The sequence below is a fragment of the Nicotiana tabacum genome, chromosome 7 (assembly GCF_000715075.1).
Source record: "Nicotiana tabacum cultivar K326 chromosome 7, ASM71507v2, whole genome shotgun sequence".
NCBI classification, from domain to species: Eukaryota; Viridiplantae; Streptophyta; class Magnoliopsida; order Solanales; family Solanaceae; genus Nicotiana; species Nicotiana tabacum.
Window position 1 is genome coordinate 40,106,975 of NC_134086.1, and position 19,113 is coordinate 40,126,087.

The 19,113-nt window shown below is 35.5% G+C and overlaps 2 protein-coding genes across 2 annotated transcripts; both read left to right on the plus strand.

Moving 5' to 3' along the window:
- The first annotated feature begins 611 nt into the window (after window positions 1–611).
- Window positions 612–3,987, plus strand: LOC107823647 (uncharacterized). The gene is made up of 7 exons (XM_016650334.2): window positions 612–974; window positions 1,436–1,474; window positions 1,574–1,627; window positions 2,144–2,197; window positions 2,996–3,049; window positions 3,139–3,210; window positions 3,598–3,987. The coding sequence occupies exons 1-7, from the start codon at window positions 924–926 to the stop codon at window positions 3,709–3,711; spliced, it is 438 nt and encodes a 145-aa protein (XP_016505820.1). The 5' UTR covers window positions 612–923; the 3' UTR covers window positions 3,712–3,987.
- A 2,970-nt stretch (window positions 3,988–6,957) lies between these two features.
- LOC107823654 (heavy metal-associated isoprenylated plant protein 35) lies at window positions 6,958–8,985 on the plus strand. The gene is made up of 4 exons (XM_075256765.1): window positions 6,958–7,243; window positions 7,350–7,425; window positions 7,932–8,288; window positions 8,327–8,985. The coding sequence occupies exons 1-4, from the start codon at window positions 7,169–7,171 to the stop codon at window positions 8,734–8,736; spliced, it is 918 nt and encodes a 305-aa protein (XP_075112866.1). The 5' UTR covers window positions 6,958–7,168; the 3' UTR covers window positions 8,737–8,985.
- The last annotated feature ends 10,128 nt before the right edge of the window (window positions 8,986–19,113 follow it).

Sequence of the window (19,113 nt, forward strand, 5' to 3'; positions counted from 1 at the left end):
CGAATTAAATCATGTATTTGGTAGGTTATTAATTTTTATATTTATTAGGTCTAATTTTGATTTCTGAAATCTAAATTGCAAAAAAGTTAGTAATATTTTTCAAGCTTTCCATATTCTTCTGTTTGGATATTTCCGTCCCTTTAAAGCTGTTAAGAAATAGCCAAAAGGTCAAAATAAATAAGTAAAGAATTCAGAAGTAACTGTAGTTAATATCGACTGTTTTTTCTTTTTCCAAAGTTAATATGATTTCATTTGTAGCCAGATTATAATACAAATCTTATTAGGCTAGATTTTACGGGCGAATATGTATTAAATTGCAATTCACAATAAAATCATAGATGCCGTCCCTCCCCTCTAACCGACTATGAAATAATGCTCGTCCATGAACGAGTAAATGTGATGAGTCAAATAATTTTGATTATCAAGATTAGTATTATAGATTATCAAGTAGGAAATTCAGTCTATCAATTTCTCATCTTAGTTGATAATTTAATTATAGTAAATTATTATGATTTGATGTAAGCATGGTATATGCCGTACGGGTAATTTTCTTTAATCATTTTAGAGTCCATATACATTAGTATCAATGCAATAATCAATATGATTATTTCTAGAGAGGTGCCTACCGACATAAGTTTGTGTATGTCAAAATAGCATAGACTAACCTCAGCTCAGTTTCCATCAATGTCAAAGTAACGCTAATACTGCTACAACTCACCTTCGCCAAATTCAAAATTTGTCAATCCATAAATCGCCCGCCCAAACGCACGCCACACCATCTCATCTCCTAATTTTGAAATACTATTTCTTTTTTCATCTGTCTCTGGTTTCAACCTCTTTCAGCAATACCCATACCCTAACTAGGGATTCTAAATCATCAATTTCCCATTTTTTGGGATTTATTTTCAATTCCCCATTTCTTGATGGCAAACTCCGATCCTCCTCCTCCTCCTCCTGCTGCCCCTCTCTCTGCAGTACTTTCTTTGACTCTGTAGTTTAATATGTGACATGGGGTTCTCTTGCTTTCTTAATTTTCTGTTTCTTTAGCATCAAAACTGTGTCTTTTCTATTAGATTACTTTTTGAACTGGGTATTTTCTGATTTGCTGTCTTCTTACACTTATTTGTTTGATATGCTAAATGGGTCTTTTTTTTTAATTGTGAGATTTTGATATATTAGCATGAAAATGGTGTCTTTTTCACATGGGGTTGCTTCCTTACTCTGAAATATAAACTGGGTATTTTGTCAATTGGATTTTTCTTGTTTTTTTAGCTCTCTGGTTTGATATACGAAATGGTGGTTTTTTTCTTCTTGAGGAATACCCAAATTTGTTGATTTTGCATAAAAATGGTGTTTCTTTCATGGGGTTGCTTTGTTAGTTTGATATCTGAATTGGGTATTTACCTAATTGGTTTTTTCTTGTACTATTTGGCAGAGAAAAGAGAATGTGACACCGGCTAGCTCTAAAATCGCGGTACTTTTTCATGTTCTATTAATATAGAATTTTGGGATTTGTTTATTGATTTTTGTTAAAACTTGGTAATTGAGGATTTTGGTTATTTTTGTTGGATAGGAATTGACAGAATCAAGGCAAGAGCTGCTCACTAGGATTCAGAGCTTGAAAACGGTAAGCTCATATTAATAGTATCTATAAAAATCTATGCTTATATTGTTGGTAATCTGTGTTCGAAACCAAAAAATCAGAGAAAAAAAGAAAAGAAATGTTAGTTCAATAAATAAATCGTGAAATAATTTCGAGCCCACAAGTTGCTTGTGTATCCTTAAGGAATTTAATCCCTTCACTGTTGCCCAAGGTTATGGATTACTTCCTTCCAGGATAGAAAATTACAGGCAATCGAAATTACAGAACTTCAGCGAACTCAACGAACTGAGCAAATCACACTCTGACACTTTATTTATTTGAAGAACAATGCAACAATGTTGAAAAGAGGGGAGAAATTTTCAGATTTTCCATATCTAAAAAATGATGCTAAGCCTCTAAATTTATAGACAATGAAAGGGTGAGATGAATAGGTGCAATTCAAAAGGTGCCTCTTCCATTTTCCATTCACACTCATTCAAGAAACCTAACATATATTGTTTCTATTAATGGTATTTTACTAGTGGCTTCTTTGATGTGCAGGATCTTCAAAGCTGGAGATCAAAGTTGGACGGCCAAGTAAAGGTCTATCGTGATGTAAGTACATCCTTCTTTCATTTCCATTAGTTGTAAATGAATTTAACAGACTAGTTTGAACTTGCAATGTACTGATGATGCATGTTTTGGCAACTTGTGAGGTATGACTTGGAGTAGGTTAGCGGTGATAGTTTGTTTATTGGTTGGCGTTCTCTAATCTATGAAGCTTTATATGTATCTTCTTGGAAATAGAAAAGCTGTGGTGACTAGTTTTGGCAAATACAATTTGAGGATAGTGTCATCAATGTAAATCTTTCATTTGACAATCTTAACGAATTCTGGTTGAAAAGGTAACTATAGAATTAAAAATGGATGGATTTCAGCCAGCTTTCAAAATATGTTTGTCCTTGGATAGCTAAAACATCTGTAGCGTCTTCCTGGAAATGCGAGATGATTGGATCAGCAGTTGCATCTAGGAATATCAATGTGAGACAAGAAATTTTTAAAGGGAGAAGCACAGGCCAGGAGAAAGGGCAATATAACCAAAGTACAAGGATATAAGATATTCCCAGTTGGTGAAATTTCCTAATGATCAAACCAAAACTTTATCCTTTTCTTTTGCAAGTGATATATTTGATTAGAATCTTGAGATTGGGAGAACATCATTATTTTTCTTAGCTTTTTGTTCCGATTAGGATTTTTTTCCATGTGATGTGTGCTTGACGAATACAAAGATCTGTATGACAGATGGGAGAAGGCTCCTTTCAAATAACATTTGATCATCTGATAGCCTTGTACTTCTTAATCTTATCCAGCTATTTAGAAGTTTCTGTTTTTCTTTTTTTTACTTTCAATCAGGAATTGTCGGAGCTCAAGAAATCGCTGAATGTTGAAGTGGACCAACTGAGATCCGTGAGCAATGTTCCAGTCTATATGTTTTCATGATCTTTTGAGATTCAGTTGAATATTTAATATATTACTATAATTTTTTTTTGAACCAGGAATTTCAAGAGTTAAAAACAACTCTTCAACAACAGCAGGAAGATGTCACTGCCAGCTTAAGAAACTTAGGGGTGAGCTGTCTTATGCGTTGTAACTCTTTGAATTAGGAAATTATCTGATGTCCACTCAGTCTCAGCCTGATAGCATTAATAACATTATACTTCTTCCTTGCATTTTATAACGTAAATTTAACTGATCAATTTGACTTGTGTGTAATATTAAAGTAACAGTTGAAAAGTTTAGCTTCACGGAGATAACATTTGATCAAAGTTTAGGATATGAATTCCTGAAATTTGAGAAGAAGTTATATAACAATATTGTTGGTGAAAGGTGTCAAACATTTGGAATGACCTAAAATGGAATGATTGCCATATAAAAATGGACGGAGAGAACAGCCTTTTTTTTTGCTTCAGATTGCAAAGGAATTCTAATTTTTGTTTGTATGGAACTCCCTACAGCTTCAGGATGTCTCAGAAGAAACAAAAGAGGCAGAAGATGCCAAGCCTAATAACGATGAAGAGAAGAGTCAGGAGGAATTGCCAAAGGACAGTGGTAAAGATACTGAGCAGTAGACTGAATTATGCACATCCTTTCCCTAAACTCATCTTCTCCGATGAGATATGCTGGGCTTGTGTGTTAGGTTAAGAAGTGTTCTATTTTCATCTATATGAGATCAAATCTTTCATTGAAGTAGGTTTGATTGATGACTTCTCTTTTTTCTAGCTGTTAATTCAAGCAGTTTACTTTTACTGCTATTGACTTGCATAGTTTATGATGAGGGGTCACATGCCCTGCCAGTGGCTAGCTATGTTACTTTTCTCTTATTTTGAGCTTTTCTAGAACTGAAACCTTACGCTTTCCAGTCTTCTTGCTTCTTGAACTAGTATGTAAGAACCTAAATAAGTAATCACAGCATCTTGGACGAGTGCCTGATGTTCATATTGGTACCTAACGTTCTTACAGAATTAAATCCGAGAGTGATTAAGAGGCATATGAGGAAGATCTTGAATTACAGTGTCCCAACAATCTTATAGTTAACCCTTGAACTTCCTGCTCTTTTTCTACTCTCCTGAAGATCAAGATTCAACTGTGTGGTCACTGAGAAGCCACTGAAAGTTGTTGGGAGTAAACATTTTAAACTAGTTTCTTCATTGCACTAGAAATGAGGGACCATGGTTTGGGTTATCATTCTTGAGAAATATCAGAATTTGATGTTTGAGTTGGAACTTAAGACTATTTACTTGAGGATGCAAAACCTAAAGTACATGATAACAGAGCTGCAAGTCCTGTCAAAGTCTTCATGATTCTATGTGGTGTTGGAGGTTTAAGATTAAACTCCATGTTCAAGGATGAGATATAACCTTTTGTGCATTGATCATCAGTTAGTTTACCTCGCAGCCAGAAAGTAAAAAATTTCGTAGGCTCTGTCCGAGGGAATATGAAATACCTTTGCAAATCCTTCTTGCTCTCAACTGAAATTGCATGACTCTATTTTTATTATTCTTAGATATTTGTTATTGCACGTATCTCCATTTGCGCCCGTGGCTAATTACCATGTTGTCACTACTTTTTGTTCATTGCTTCATTTTCGACTTCTCTTGAGCCGAGGATCTTTTGGAAACCTCTCTATTGTCATAAGGTAGGAGTAAGGTCTGCGTATACTTTACCCTCCCCAGACCCTTCTTGTGGGATTTCACTAGGTTTCTTGTTGTTCTTCTCAACCGAAATTGCAGGCCTGCTCTTATTTGGCCAAGAGGATATTCAATTTAGCTTCTGACCAATTAGTCACATATGAAGCAATTTTAGAGAGACGCCAAAATGAAAGCTTATGGGTCGCTTTTGCAACTGGATAACCAGCATTGAAAATTGTCTTTACATTGGACGGTTTAGTGTTTTGATGATTCGTTCCTTATTGACGGCATTATCCTTCTCAATTTGCTTCTCCTAGTCGATTTTTCATTGTTTCATTAAACAACACGTGATTTTAGATAGGTGAGCTTTAGATTCTTTCTATGGGTATTATCACTTTTAGCTCGCGCCACAAATTATTTATATGTGGTAACTGAAAAAGTGTATAAAATTTGTATAATTTTTGTATATAACATACAATATATATATACTAATTTTATATATATTTTTTGGCTATTATAGCAGTTATAAAATGTCATTTTTCCTTCTTTCCATTAGCTGCAGTCCATCAGGCCCAATCCTCATGAGAGCTCGCATATATCCTAATATATATCCAGAAAGAACATTCCACTTTATGCAAAAATTTAAAAGTTGATGAAACTTTTAGTGCCTGCGGTAATAATTGAATGTCTGTCATACAACAAAACAGATTTTCGAGTTATGTGTACTGATAATTAGAAATAATTTATATACTACTAGTGTAGTTTAATTTGTTATAGTATTAGTTTACTTTCCTTCTTTTCTAGGTTTCCAATTATGGTAGCTGTGGGCAATTACATGTAGTTTTTCTGAAACTCCATCGGAAAAAAACATCACTTTTCAAAATAATTAAATTTTAAAAATTTGGCCGTACAGGCTACAACTATAGTTTAACTAGTTGTGTCCGTTTACTAGTAACCATTAATAAATGAATTGTTGTATGTATCTAATAACAGTGATCCCTTAATTGTGATGTACAACCATAATTCATTCCGGAAAAAACTGACCCGCACCCGGTGTATACACCGCGTCTAGTTAAGTTAACCATAAGAAATAAACTAACATCTACTAGAGATTTTTTTTAAATAAAAAAATTAAGAAGAGGTAATAAATAGTCCTAATATAACTGAATGTTATCATTGCTCTTTGTGTTTTTCCGATTTTAGATTTTTAAGTCTTTGGTTAAGCTTATTAAACTTATCTAGACCCATGGTGGTATGATATGATGTTATTTATAAAGGAGCTATAACCTTATAGGATGATTCCTTTGAAAGCTAAGTTTTCTTATATTTAACTTCATTGCTACGTGTTAGAGCTAAGAAGAAAAGTTATCGCTGCCTTGTTGATGCATTTAACAGTGATTAGTTTTGTGATTTCGTAGCTAATTTTTATGTTAAAGAAGAGTTGAATGATCTATTATAAGTTAGTGTGGAAAGGAGGAAACTAGTATATATTTGGCTTTATAAGATCCTGGAAATATGAACCGAAGAAATTACTAACTGGAAAAATAGCTAATGAAATTGTGTTTGAGGAGAAGTATACGAAAGATTCTGAGGAAGAGGCTTGGCAAAAAGAAGAAATTGAAAGACAGTTCCAAGAAGTAAGACATCATTTTGACCTTGAATTAGTTGAAGATAATTTAATTGTAGAGGAGAAAATTAAACAAATTTAACAAAACAGGTGAGACAAACTCTTAATCAGCTCAACAAACATCAGTATATCAAAATCGTTTAAAACTCAACTCAAGCGGAAAACAACCAGAAAATCATAGCAAGGTGATTAATATATCTAGAATAAGAAAGTTGACACTTGTTGCGAGTCGAAAATCACAGAGTCTATTTTGCAAAGTTAATATGTTAAATTCGAGGATATTCCATCTTTTTTCAAATTTGATTTACAGAAAAATTATGGTCTAGTATCCCTCGAGTACTCTGTATTTTCTTATTTCTTAGTAAATAAATGTCAAATTTTTCTTTTTTTTTTTTAAAAAAAAAGGTTGTCTTTTTCAGATGTCATCACGCTTACTACATATATTCAGATATATATACTTAGTTTTTAACTAAAAAACTAAACCCCAAATAGATAGAAAAAGTTAGAAAGTAAAAAAGAAGAGCAAAGGGATTCTTGTATAGATTACTGCATGTAACCCAAAAGTAGTAGTAATTCAAAGCATATAGTAGTAATTAAGTGCATGGCAGCAGGCCCAGGAGCATCTTATGTCACTATCTATCTTCCTTTCACTCTCATCTCTTAATTAAATTCTTTCTATCAATACTTTATACAAACAATATTTCTGATCAATTTTCTATCTGCAGCATTCTGCACTACTTTCTCTGCTCCTCTGATCTCTTTCTTCTTCTTATGGCCTCCTCTCCCTCTGCTGCACCTCCATCTGAAGAACAACAACCACCACAGCTTCCTCCCCTTCACTACACGGTCCTCTTTAATATTCTGTTTAATTTCTTTTGATAAAAAGTTTTGCTTTTGTTCTTTTTTTTTTTTTTTTTGGCTTAATCTGGTTTGTTTTGTTTTGTTTTCACAGACATGGGTTTTGAAAGTTTCCATCCACTGTCCAGGCTGCAAGAGAAAAGTCAAGAAAGTCTTGCAAAGTATCGAAGGTTTCTCTTCTAATCTTGTTTTCTTCTTTTAACTCTCTTATATTTCTGCTCTCTTATTAGTTTGTATATATGTCTAATAAAAAGGATCAATAATTAATGGACAATCATATTTATTTATTCACTCAATGAGGTATTCATGTACTCAAGTTAGATATATTAATTAAGCATCCATTTGTTAGTATAGGAGTATTTATATGAACATAATGAGAATGTATATGAACAATGGTAGAGCCAAGGATTCTAATAAGGGGTTTCAAAAAAATGTAAATTGTCACATTTAGTATTTTTGAACCACTTGCCACTAATTAATTTTTGATTAATTGCCACTACATGATTTTTTTTTATTTTTTTTTATTTCAAAGGGATTCGAGAATATTTATATATATACAAGAAAATTTATTTTTACCTTGTTGTACGGTATAATTTTCGGATGAAAAGAATTCTTACGTGTGGTTATATGAAAACAACTTATAATAATTATGGGTGTTTTTTTCAAAACTTTGCAGGTGTTTATACAATAGATGTTGATCCACAGCAGCAAAGAGTCACAGTGACTGGAAATGTTGATGCAGAGACTTTGATAAGGAAGCTAGTTAAAAATGGAAGGAGTGCTGAGTTATGGCCAGAGCCGAAGCCTATAGTAAAAGAGAAGAAAAAGAAGCAAAACGAAAACAGCGACGATGATGAACAAGAAGAAGATGATGAAAATAATGAAAAAACAGCTGAAAATTCCGAAGCAAATATGAGAAATAATGGTCCTCAAAGACATGGCGTGAGATTTGGTGGGGTTGAGACTATTACGTTGGATGACAGGTTGGCGCCGGAGAGTGTTGCCGCCGTTGAGAGGTACCCGTCGTTGAGAGGTACCCGACGGCGGAACAAAAGGCCGGCGGTGGCGGAGGTGGTGGAGGGCAAGGTGGTGCTAAGAAGAAGAAGAAAAAGAAAAAGAAGAAGAGTGGGGGTAGTAACGCAAATGCGAATGCAGGGTCTAATGGTGCACCGCCAAGCAGTGAATCAGAAGTTGCGAAAATGGGTCCCGGTCAAGTGATTGATCAAGCAAATCCGGGCCATCAATTTCAGCATCCTTATTCTAACCCGTATGATCAGAATCCACCGGCTTATTGTGTTCCTCATCAGAGTTACGTGGTGAGTTACAATGCGGCACATCCTACCATAAGCGCTACGCCATCATATTACTATGTGCCATCCTCACCGTACATGCAATCTGATTTATATTCCAAGCAATCTGCGCCGTTGGAGTCTTTTGAGATCTTGAGTGATGAGAACCCTCATGCCTGCTATATCATGTGATCATAATGCTGAAAGATAATGTGGCATATTAAGATAGTATGAGAATTTTGGCAAGAATTAGAGCTTAATTTCATTTGCAGTTGCATTAATTTACTTTAATTTAGATTTAAAATGTATGTAATAGGATCGTGTCATTTCTGGATTTAGACGTTAGATTATGACTAATAAACATATATATTGTAGTATGTAATATGCTACGTCTAACATGTAGTAATTGCATACCACTACTAGTAGTACTTTATGTTGTTTCAATAAATAATCGGAGTAGATGTGTGCATTAACTAAATCTTGTGATACTAAGGAGAGGGATCGAGATTTTAAATCACTTTAAAATAGGAAGAAATTGTGTTGATCTTTGCGAATGAAGGGAGTAAAAATAAGAAAATAAAAAAGCCAAGGGGACAAAAAGAAATGTGACATGCACGCATAACTGAGAGTTTAAGTTATATCAATTGTCAATATAAAGAACTTTTTAACATTATAAGGTTAATTCAAGAATATTTAATTGAGGTAAGCATTTTTAAAATGTGAGACGTGTAAGCTTGAAAATAAAAGAGGACACCTACTATAATAGATAAAGGTAACGTAATAATATAAAAAAATTTATATTGATAATGTATATAACTTAAACTTTGGTTGAAATGGATGAGAACTTGCACGCGGTACATCAGTTTATACCACTTGAGAAGTAGAGCACATGGAGGGAATATTTTGATTTAATTGTTTCAAAGGCAAAAGTTCAGAGGCACTCAAGAGGTTGAGGGATGGAATAACTTGGAGGTTAGCCTATGTATGCCCACTTATCCATTGATAATATTCACAAAAGAGGCCCAGCAGCCCTCCCTTTCTTTACTACTTTTGAGAAATATATATTTTTAGTTGTTTTTAAAAGTAATAGTAGATAAAATGCATATTATATATATATAAACATATATATTTTATACACTTTTTGACTAGCGAATGCAATTAATTTTGCCTCGACCAATTTCATAGTTTCCCCAATACTTTTCCGTGAACGCTAACCAACATGATGTCCTCATGATCTGAACAAGAATAAGAATATTATTTCCAATTTGTACTTTTATTTCTTCATGCATAAAGGTATGAAATATTAACAAAGAAAATTAATTTAGGCTTAAAAAGGTGCGATATTGCAAAACCAGAGAAGGATGTTTCATCAATAATTTGGCTCAATAGACAACTCAAATTGAGTTATAATTTGATATCATACTTAGATTAGATAATTATTTGGAAACTTTAGTTTTTTTCTTCTTTGGTAATTTGCTGCATTTGGAGCAAACTTTCTACGTGGTTAATAAAGGAAAATTAAAGATCCTTAACGAGTAAATGAGAATACTTAGCAGAAATTGGGAGAAGAAAAGAAAAACTAAAATTTTATGAAGTAGGAATCAACATCTTTTAGTTAAGTAGATTTGTGAACGTTATCTGCATATAAACTTTTAAAAAGTTGACCAATCTTCTTTTTCAATCTTCTAGTTCCTCCTGTTGAAACTTTTTCATTTTTTTAAGTAAGGTTTTACATATATGTGTGTTTAAATCACACACGTATTCACGATAAATTACAATATAGGGAGCAAATCCACCAAGGTCATCAAGTAAATTAAGATTTAAACACGCAAAAATCACTAGTATTTTTTTCGGTCACATAAAAATCATATAATTAAAGCCTAGGTAACTAAAATATAAACTTGGCCGGAAAATACATATGACTGGAAAATGTAATGTGGTCTCCTAATCATTTAATAGGCTTAATAAAATGGATTAAAATGTAATAGCTCATCTTAATACCTACTTTTCTGTGCAGACATATAAGCTGAACAGCAATTCTGTTTAAGGATAATATAATCTCAGTGTAATGATTATGTCAATTCTGAGAAAAAGAAAGAAAAAAGGATCTTGCAAAGAAAATCGACTAGTCTTTCTTGTGGGAGTGCTGACTCCACTGGCGTGGGTCAGAGCTCTCTCGAGCTCTATTCCTTCTGATTAATTCAATTTGACATTCTCAAGGATTACACAGAATAAAAAATGCCTGAGAAAGGCATATTACTCAAAGGAAAGCCAGTATTTGTGGTATTTAATTACCCTTCGCCTAGAGATTTTTTTGACACACTTTCCAAGTGCGCGCTACTACTTAGTTTAGCAAATAAATATAAGATATATTTGTAGACATAATTAAGTAAATAAAAGTGTATTTTCTCTAGCAGATTAAGTTTTTATATGAGATGGTCAACACTTTAACATGGTATCAGAGCAAGCGGAGATACTGAGTTCGAGTCTCACCGCCACCCAATATCAAAAAAAATTCCACGTGTTTGGCTCATCAAAATGTATATCAAGCCCGCACGTGAGGGGCATGTTGAAGATATAATTAAGTAAATAAAAGTGTGTTCTATTTAATAGCTTAAGCTTTTAGCTGAGATGGTCACACTCTTCAACAAGATACAACATTTATCTTATTGTACAGCCTAAAGATATAATTAAACGATTGGTTGCTGTTGATTTCTTCGTTAATAAGCTATACAATAACAACAATAACAAACCCAGTGGATTCCAATAAGTGGGGTCTGGGAAGGGTATCGTATACGCATGACCTTACCCCTATTCTGGGAGATAAGAGAGGTTGTTTCCGTTAGTCTCTCCATTAAAAAAAAGATAAAAAGAAGCAATGGCAACAATCAAATAACACTAATAAGATATTAAGAAAATCGAAGGTTAATAAGCTATTAAAAAAAATATATTGCATTTTGAGGTATATAACATCAGAAAATATTGAAATATTACCAAAGTTGAGGAAAGGAAATGGTTGTTTGGCTTTTCGGTAGAAGTGAGATAAGTTCTTGCTCAAGAATTTGGCAATCATTCCAATGCTAATTTTATACTATTATTTGTTAATATGTCACACTATTGTTATCTTGGCTGAAATAGTTGGAATAAGAGAGCATTCATCTTGGTTTGGAGTTACTACTTGGATGTTTTTATCGGTGATCAATTCTGTACTTTGGCTTCCGTACACAGGGCGGAGCTTAAGCTTCGGTAATAGGTTTGTTTGAACTCAGTAACTTCAATACAAACTCTCTTTCTCTTTTTCTCTCTCTCTATATCTTAAAAAATTCAATTGAATAAATATAAATTCTTACTTTAGAACCCAGTAACATAAAAAAGCTAGAATCTTGTATTCAGTAGCTTCAAATCCTGGCTCCGCTATGTCCGTACACCAACAGTGTAGGTGAAAAGAGAGAGATATTAAACTAATAGCATTCCTAATTAATTGTCGTTTTACCATAGTTTATCATTTCTTAGTGGGTAATAGGTAGTATTATATATTAAAAGAAATGTAGATTAACCACTGTAGGCAATAAATTGCGTCAAGAAAATAAAATCAAGACCGAAAAATATTGCAACAATCGTAGTATTTTATTTCGAATATTTGAGTATTACAATTTCTATGATTCCTCTGATTCTACTTTTCTAGTATAAATCAAGAGCCTCTGAGCTTGATCTTGAATTTGAATTTGATTTATCCGTCGCGAACACTTTGATTGCTGCCACGAATTGTATCACGAACAAGTAGCCTTGATCTTGAACGCCTTGTATTTGGTTTGACTTCGTTCTTGATCTTGAACACTTGAATTGTTCTTCGTTCTTGAGCTTGAACTTGATTTCTTGAACTTGAACTTGATTGCTTGAAGCTTGAAACTTGTAGAGAAATTTGCGGCGTTTAATCCACGAGCTCTCTCTTGCTTCTTGTTATAACTTCTGGTGTCTTTTCTGAGTTATGAAGACCCCTATTTATAGTTGTGGAAGGGAAGAGTTATGATAAGAACAAACTCTTTCCGACCAATCAAATTGAAGTGTGACATGACCGCTTTTGATTGGCCAGAACATGTCACTTGCACACGTGGCGTGATTTCATTGGCCTTTTAGTGTGACTGCGCATGCCTTGTCATTTTGACATGTGGCATGATCCTATTGGCTCTTCCGTTTGACTTGGCGCGCCACGTCATTTGATACGTGACACCAAACTGGGCCTCTAGGAAGATGTCATCTTGGGCTTAATGAAGTGGGCCCATCACTTTAGCCCAATGGATTAAGACTTATTTATTTAATCCATATATAGTGGACTTATACAATTAATCCAATTATATTAGCTCATAATATTTATTTGGACTAGCATATTTAAAATATAGTCCATATTATTTTATCGATTTAAATTCGTTAAAATTTTAATGCTTACAAATGCCCCTACTTCAAGATTTGTCACATTTGTTTGACTAGGCTTGAAGTAATATTTGAAGCAACATCCTTTCTTCCTTATCTCTTTTCACGTAAAACTTGGCCAATTTGCCTTAAAGTAACCATTATAATTCCAAAGCTTGAAATATTAAAGTTTCCAAGCTTCAGTCAAAACACTAAAGTTCCAGGTTCGCACAAGGAACAACTTTCCACTTGCACTAGGACTCAAGTGATATTAGAAGTGTGTTAGGAGTCATATTACTTATACCCATGCCTATATAAATAGACTCCGTATTTTGTATGAACTTGACCTGATTATCCTTATTTGAATTCCGTATGACAGCCATCAAAGTCCATGTTGGAGACTGATTATTGCCGCCCCTTTTCAACTGGTCCCATATCGGGACTACATGTTCTTCGATGCCTTTTGCAAGCACTATAAACACAGTATACTTTATTCTATTAGCATTACTTTGGGCGTTTGCAAACCACTTTGAGTTCACTTTTGACGACTTGAAAGCATTGATGTGAAAGTAATTTCTTCTTCTTTTCTTGTGCTTTTCTTATTTTGTTGTCCTTTTTTTTTAATTTTTTTTATAGGTCAAGCGAGAAAGATATGTTCTTGTTCAACAAGATGATCCACGCATGAAGAATGCGGTCTTAGGGTGCGAGGGGATGAGTACTCATCCTTGCCCGAATATCGGAGAGATTACTCTCAATGTGACCCGATTATCAGAGAGATTATTCTCAAAATGACCCGACTATCGGAGAGGCCAACTTAAGGTGCAAAGGGACTCATATGTCCACTTTAAGATTGGAAAGTTACAGTTCCTTTTAAGGACAAATTCACGAAGAGGCCAACTTAAGGTGCAAAGTGACTCATATGTCCACCTTAAGATTGAAAAATTATAAAGCTTCAATTCGACGACGACATCGACTTGATCACTTGGAAAACTTTGAAGATTTGGTGGACTTTGCAGACTTCAACTCGAAGATTTGGAGGGCTTAAACAATTCAACTTTAAGATCGGCGAATTTGAAGACTGAAAATTGAAGACCAGAGTACTTGAAGACTTCAACTTAGAAGGCTTAAATATTTCAACTTTGAGACCGGCGAATTTGAGGACTGAAACTTGAAGACTGACGGACTTTCAGACTTCAAATTTCAGACTTGAAAGGCTTAAATATTTCAACTTGAAGAGTGGCGAACGTGAAGACTTCAATTTGAAACCGACGGACTTGAAGATTTCAACTTGGAGACTTCGAGGGCTTAAATATTTCAGCTTCTCTTTTGCTTTACATTGTCCGACTTTTATCTTAGACGCATAATTTTCAGCTTTAAGCGCTTGAAACAAAAGATTTATATTTTGTCGTGGAGAGTCTAAATAATGAACCATTTGATTTCTCGAAAATTAGACTTCAATATCTAAAATATATCCAAAATTTAGAATCAAACACCTTCAGCATCACCGCAGATAATATTTTGAAACCAACTTTAGATTCCACCACGTTGAAAATTTCAGATTTGCGCAGCCTCACAATAAAAAATCATATCTTAGTGTAGAAATATCGAAATTGCAAACCGTTTGATTTCAAACCTAGACTTCAAGATCTAGAATATATCCAAAATTCTTAATTGAACAACTTCAAAATAATCCCAGATAATATTTTGAAGTCAACTTTATGTTGCACCACACTATCAATTCCAGATATGCGCAGTCTCACCAAAAAAATTATATCTTGATATAGGAATGTCGAAATTATGAACCGTTTGATTTCTTGAAAACTAAACTTCAAGATCTAGAACATATCCAAAATTCTCAATCAAACAACTTCAGAATCGTCCAAAATAATATTTTGAAATCAACTTTATATTGCACCACGCTATTAATTCCAGATTTGCGCAGTCTAACCAAAAAATATATATCTTGGTGCAGAAACGCCGAAATTATGAACTGTTTAATTTCTTGAAAACTAGACTTCAAGATCTAGAACGTATCCAAAATGCAAAATTAATACCTTAAGGATAGTTTCAGATAATATTCCAAATTCAACCTAAAATTCTGATACGCTGACGATTTCAGATTGCGCGACTTCACCAAAACTTTTGTATCTTGGTATGGAAACCTCGAGATCGGAAGATGTATTACTTGCCATCAATCGGAATTTAAGAGATATATTCTCACAAATATTTTGGGTTCAAGTCTCACTGAATTTGAAGCGTAGTGCCAAGCAATCTTTTCCTTATACTTGTGTTTCCTTTTGACGCCGTTCTTCTCTTCCCTTTTTTTTAAGGCAGAGGGAGGACTTGGAGACCAACAAACTTGAAGGTTTGGTGAATCTGAAGACATAGAGAATCCCTGAACTTCAATGCAAATACTTGACATCCTCCTAAAATTGGCCTATTGAATATATCAATTTACAATGGAGGGTTGCCCCCTTTAAATAAAATGAGATCAAAGTTCAACAGGAGGATGTCATTTCAGCTTGATCTTACGTTCCTTCATACTTCATTTGAACAACAATTGGGGCAATATATATCTTTTGAACTTATGCGACTGAACTTAGAATGAAACTCTAAGCTGCCTACGTACCTCGGTGAAGAGGATCAAGTCATACCATAGTTCAAACTAGGTGATTTTTTTATTTTTTATTTTTTTATTTTTTATATGTCCTAACTTTTGCCTAGGCCGCCTCTTTCGAAGTTTTCAACCTAGCGGACTCCTTTTTTTTTGTAGGGTGCCGTACACAGTTTAGACTCATGCGGGCCAGGAGTGTAGCAACATGCAGTTTAGGCTCATGCGTCAAGGAGTGTTGTAACTTCAAGGATAATACTTCTTCAAAAACTTGCCATTGATAGGGCCGATTCTCATGCCATCTGCATAAATCAGCTTGTAAGCCCCACTAGAGTAAGTTTCTTGTACGAAATATGGCCCATCCCATTTTGAAATGAACTTCCCTACATGTTTATGGGAAGTAATTATGGGTATTCGTACGGCAAGGACTTGATCTCTGACTTGAAAGGATCTCGGGCAGACTCTTTTATTGAAGGCGCAAGACAATCGAGCTTGATAACATTCAAGACTCTGTTAAGCTTCCAACCTCTTCTCATCAAGAGCCTCCAACTCTGCTAATCGAAGTCGAGCATTTTTTTCAGTGATCCCTTCTTGAATAGCCAGTCGTAATGAAGGTATTTGACGCTCAAGTGGCAAGATGGATTCGACTCCATAGACCAGTGAATAAGGAGTTGCTTGTGTTGGCGTGTGGTGAGTCATTCTATATGCCCATAGAGCTTCTTCCATACGGTCATTCCAATCTCGTTTGGATTTAAAGATGACTTTCTTTAACAAGTTGCATAGAGTTTTGTTGAATGCCTCAGCTAGACCATGGCGGTAGCATTGTACGTCGAAGAGTTACGTTGCTTGAAGCCAAAGAGATCACAAATCTTGTTCATCAACCTATTATCAAATGTCTTTCCATTATCCATTATTATGTAGTGAGGAATGCCAAAGCGATAAATAATGTTTACTCGGATAAAATTTGCAACATTTTCCTTCTTTACTTCCTTGAGAGCAACAGTTTCAGCCCATTTTGATAAGTAGTCGGTTGCAGCCAGGATGTATAGGTGCCCACCAGAGGACTTTGGTAGTGGTCCAACAACATCCAATCCCCAAGCGTCAAACGGCCAGGATGCCACAGTCGGGTGTAACACTTTAGGAGGTTAGTGAATAAAATTCGCATGGAATTGACAAGCCTTACATCTTCGAGCGTAGTCCAAGCAATCTTTTACCATCGTTGGCCAATAGCATCCCATCTTTTTATATGGAAGTGGAGCTTTGGTCCAGACTAGTGTGACCCATATTCCCCAGAATGCGCTTCTTGCAAAGCTTGGAGTGCTTCATCTTCCCCTAAGCATCGCAAGAGTACTCCCTTGAATGATCTTCTTTCTGTATAGGGTATCTTTTTAGTAAAGGAAGCGAGGTGCATAACGACGGATTTTAGTTCTTCTCCGCGGATTTTCTGGAAGTATCCCATAACATAAGTAGTCAATAATGGGTTGTCGCCATTCTTCTTTCTCGACTTCAGAAATAGCGATAAGATGCTTGAGTTCATTTTGTTCACCTTCAGCCTCATTGGCGGCGGTACTACCCATTTTTGGCAGACAGTAACTTGCGCTTGATCAGGCAGTGTTAAAGATGAAGCTAAGGCGGCTAAAGTGTCCGCCTTCTTATTTTCTTTCCTTGGCACATGCTGAATAGTCACATCGCCGAGCCACCCCATTAACTTTTTAGCGTAATCATGATATGGGCGTAGTTCGGGATTCTTGACCTCATAACTACCTAGAAGCTGATTGACCACTAATTGAGAGTCACCAAAGACTTGCAATTGCAACCGCTTCATTTCGACAGCCATTTTGAGCCCAAGTATTAGTGCTTGATACTCAACAACGTTGTTAGAGCAGAGTTGCGTCAAAGTAAAAGAGTAGGGCAGAACTTCACCTTGAGAAGTGACAAATACTACACCAGCACCAGCTCATCCGCGATGTGCAGCACCATCAAAGTACATCTTCCATGGAGGCTGAACTTTGATGACCATGGCGTCCTCATCAGGTAGTTCGTCAGTTAGCTCCCAATCATCAAGTATAGGGTGATCTGCCAAGAAGTCCGCTTACGCTTGTCCTTTTATAGCCTTTTGAGGGATGTACACAATTTCAAATTGTTGAAACTGGAGGTACCACCTTGCTAGTCGATCACTAAGGACAGGTTTTGACATTACGAACTTGATGGGATTTGCTCTAGAAACCAAACGAACGACATGAGCTTGAAAGTAGTGCTTCAACTTTTGGATTGAGAAAACTAGCGCCAAACATAACTTTTCAATTGGCGAATAATTTAGCTCATTTGGTGTCATCATCCTGCCAAGTAGCAAATGGAGTTTTCTTTCCCTTCACTATTTTCTTGGGCCAGTAGCGCTCCAACAAACCTTTCTTGTGTTGAAAAGCAGCTTTCCAAGTATAGAGGCTGCTAAAACTAGAGGCTTCATCAAGTAGGATTTAATGCTCTCAAATGCATTATTGCACGCTTGGTCCCATTTGAAAGGGACGCCTTTCTTTATAAGGAGACTAAATGGTTGACACCTCCTAGCTAGGTTCGAGATGAATCTTCTAAGGTACGCTAACTTTCCTTGCAGACTTTTCAATTCATGGATATCCCGAGGCTCAGGCATTTTCAAAATGGCATCCACTTTGGCTTGATCAATTTCGATCCCTCGATGTCGGACAATGAAACCAAGGATCTTTCCAGAAGTAACTCCAAAGGCACATTTCAATGGATTCATCCTATGTTGGTGCTTCCGGAGCAATTCAAATACCATCCTCAAGTCCTTCAAGTGGTCACCCTTCTCTATTGATTTTACCACCAATTTGTCAACATAGCATTCGACGTTCTTGTGGAGAAGATCGTCGAAAATATTCTGCATAGCCCTTTGGTAAGTAGCACCAGTGTTCTTCAAGCCAAAAAGCATTACCTTGTAGCAATAAATACCCTGTAGGGTACGGAATGCACTAAGCTCTTCATCTTTTGGTGCCATGCATATTTGGTTATAAACCGATGAACCGTCCATAAATGACATTGCCTCGTACCCAGTAGTAGCATCGATCATCAGTTCTGGAATGGGAAGCGATAACTCATCTTTCGGACACGCATTGTTAAGATCCCTAAAGTCATTGCACACTCGAATCTGGCCATTTTTCTTCCTTACAGGGACAATACTTGAAACCCATGTTGGGTATTTAAATTCACGAATAAAGCCAACGTCGATGAGTTTGTTAACTTCTGTTTCAATCAAGGGAACCAAATCCGGCCTAAAACGCCTTTGAGCTTGTTTAACAGGGCGAACACCATTTTTGACTGCAAGGTGATGGACTGCTACTTTCGGGTCCAAGCCAGAAATCTCTTTGTAACTTCAAGCGAAGACGTCCCTGAACTCCTTGAGTAACTCAATATAAGTGCTCTCTTCATCAGCTTCTAGTAAAACACTTAGGTAGGTGGGTCTTGGCTCTTCATCAGTGCCAAGGTTGACTTCTTTTAAGGCATCAACTGTCGTCTTCACTCCTTCTTCAAGT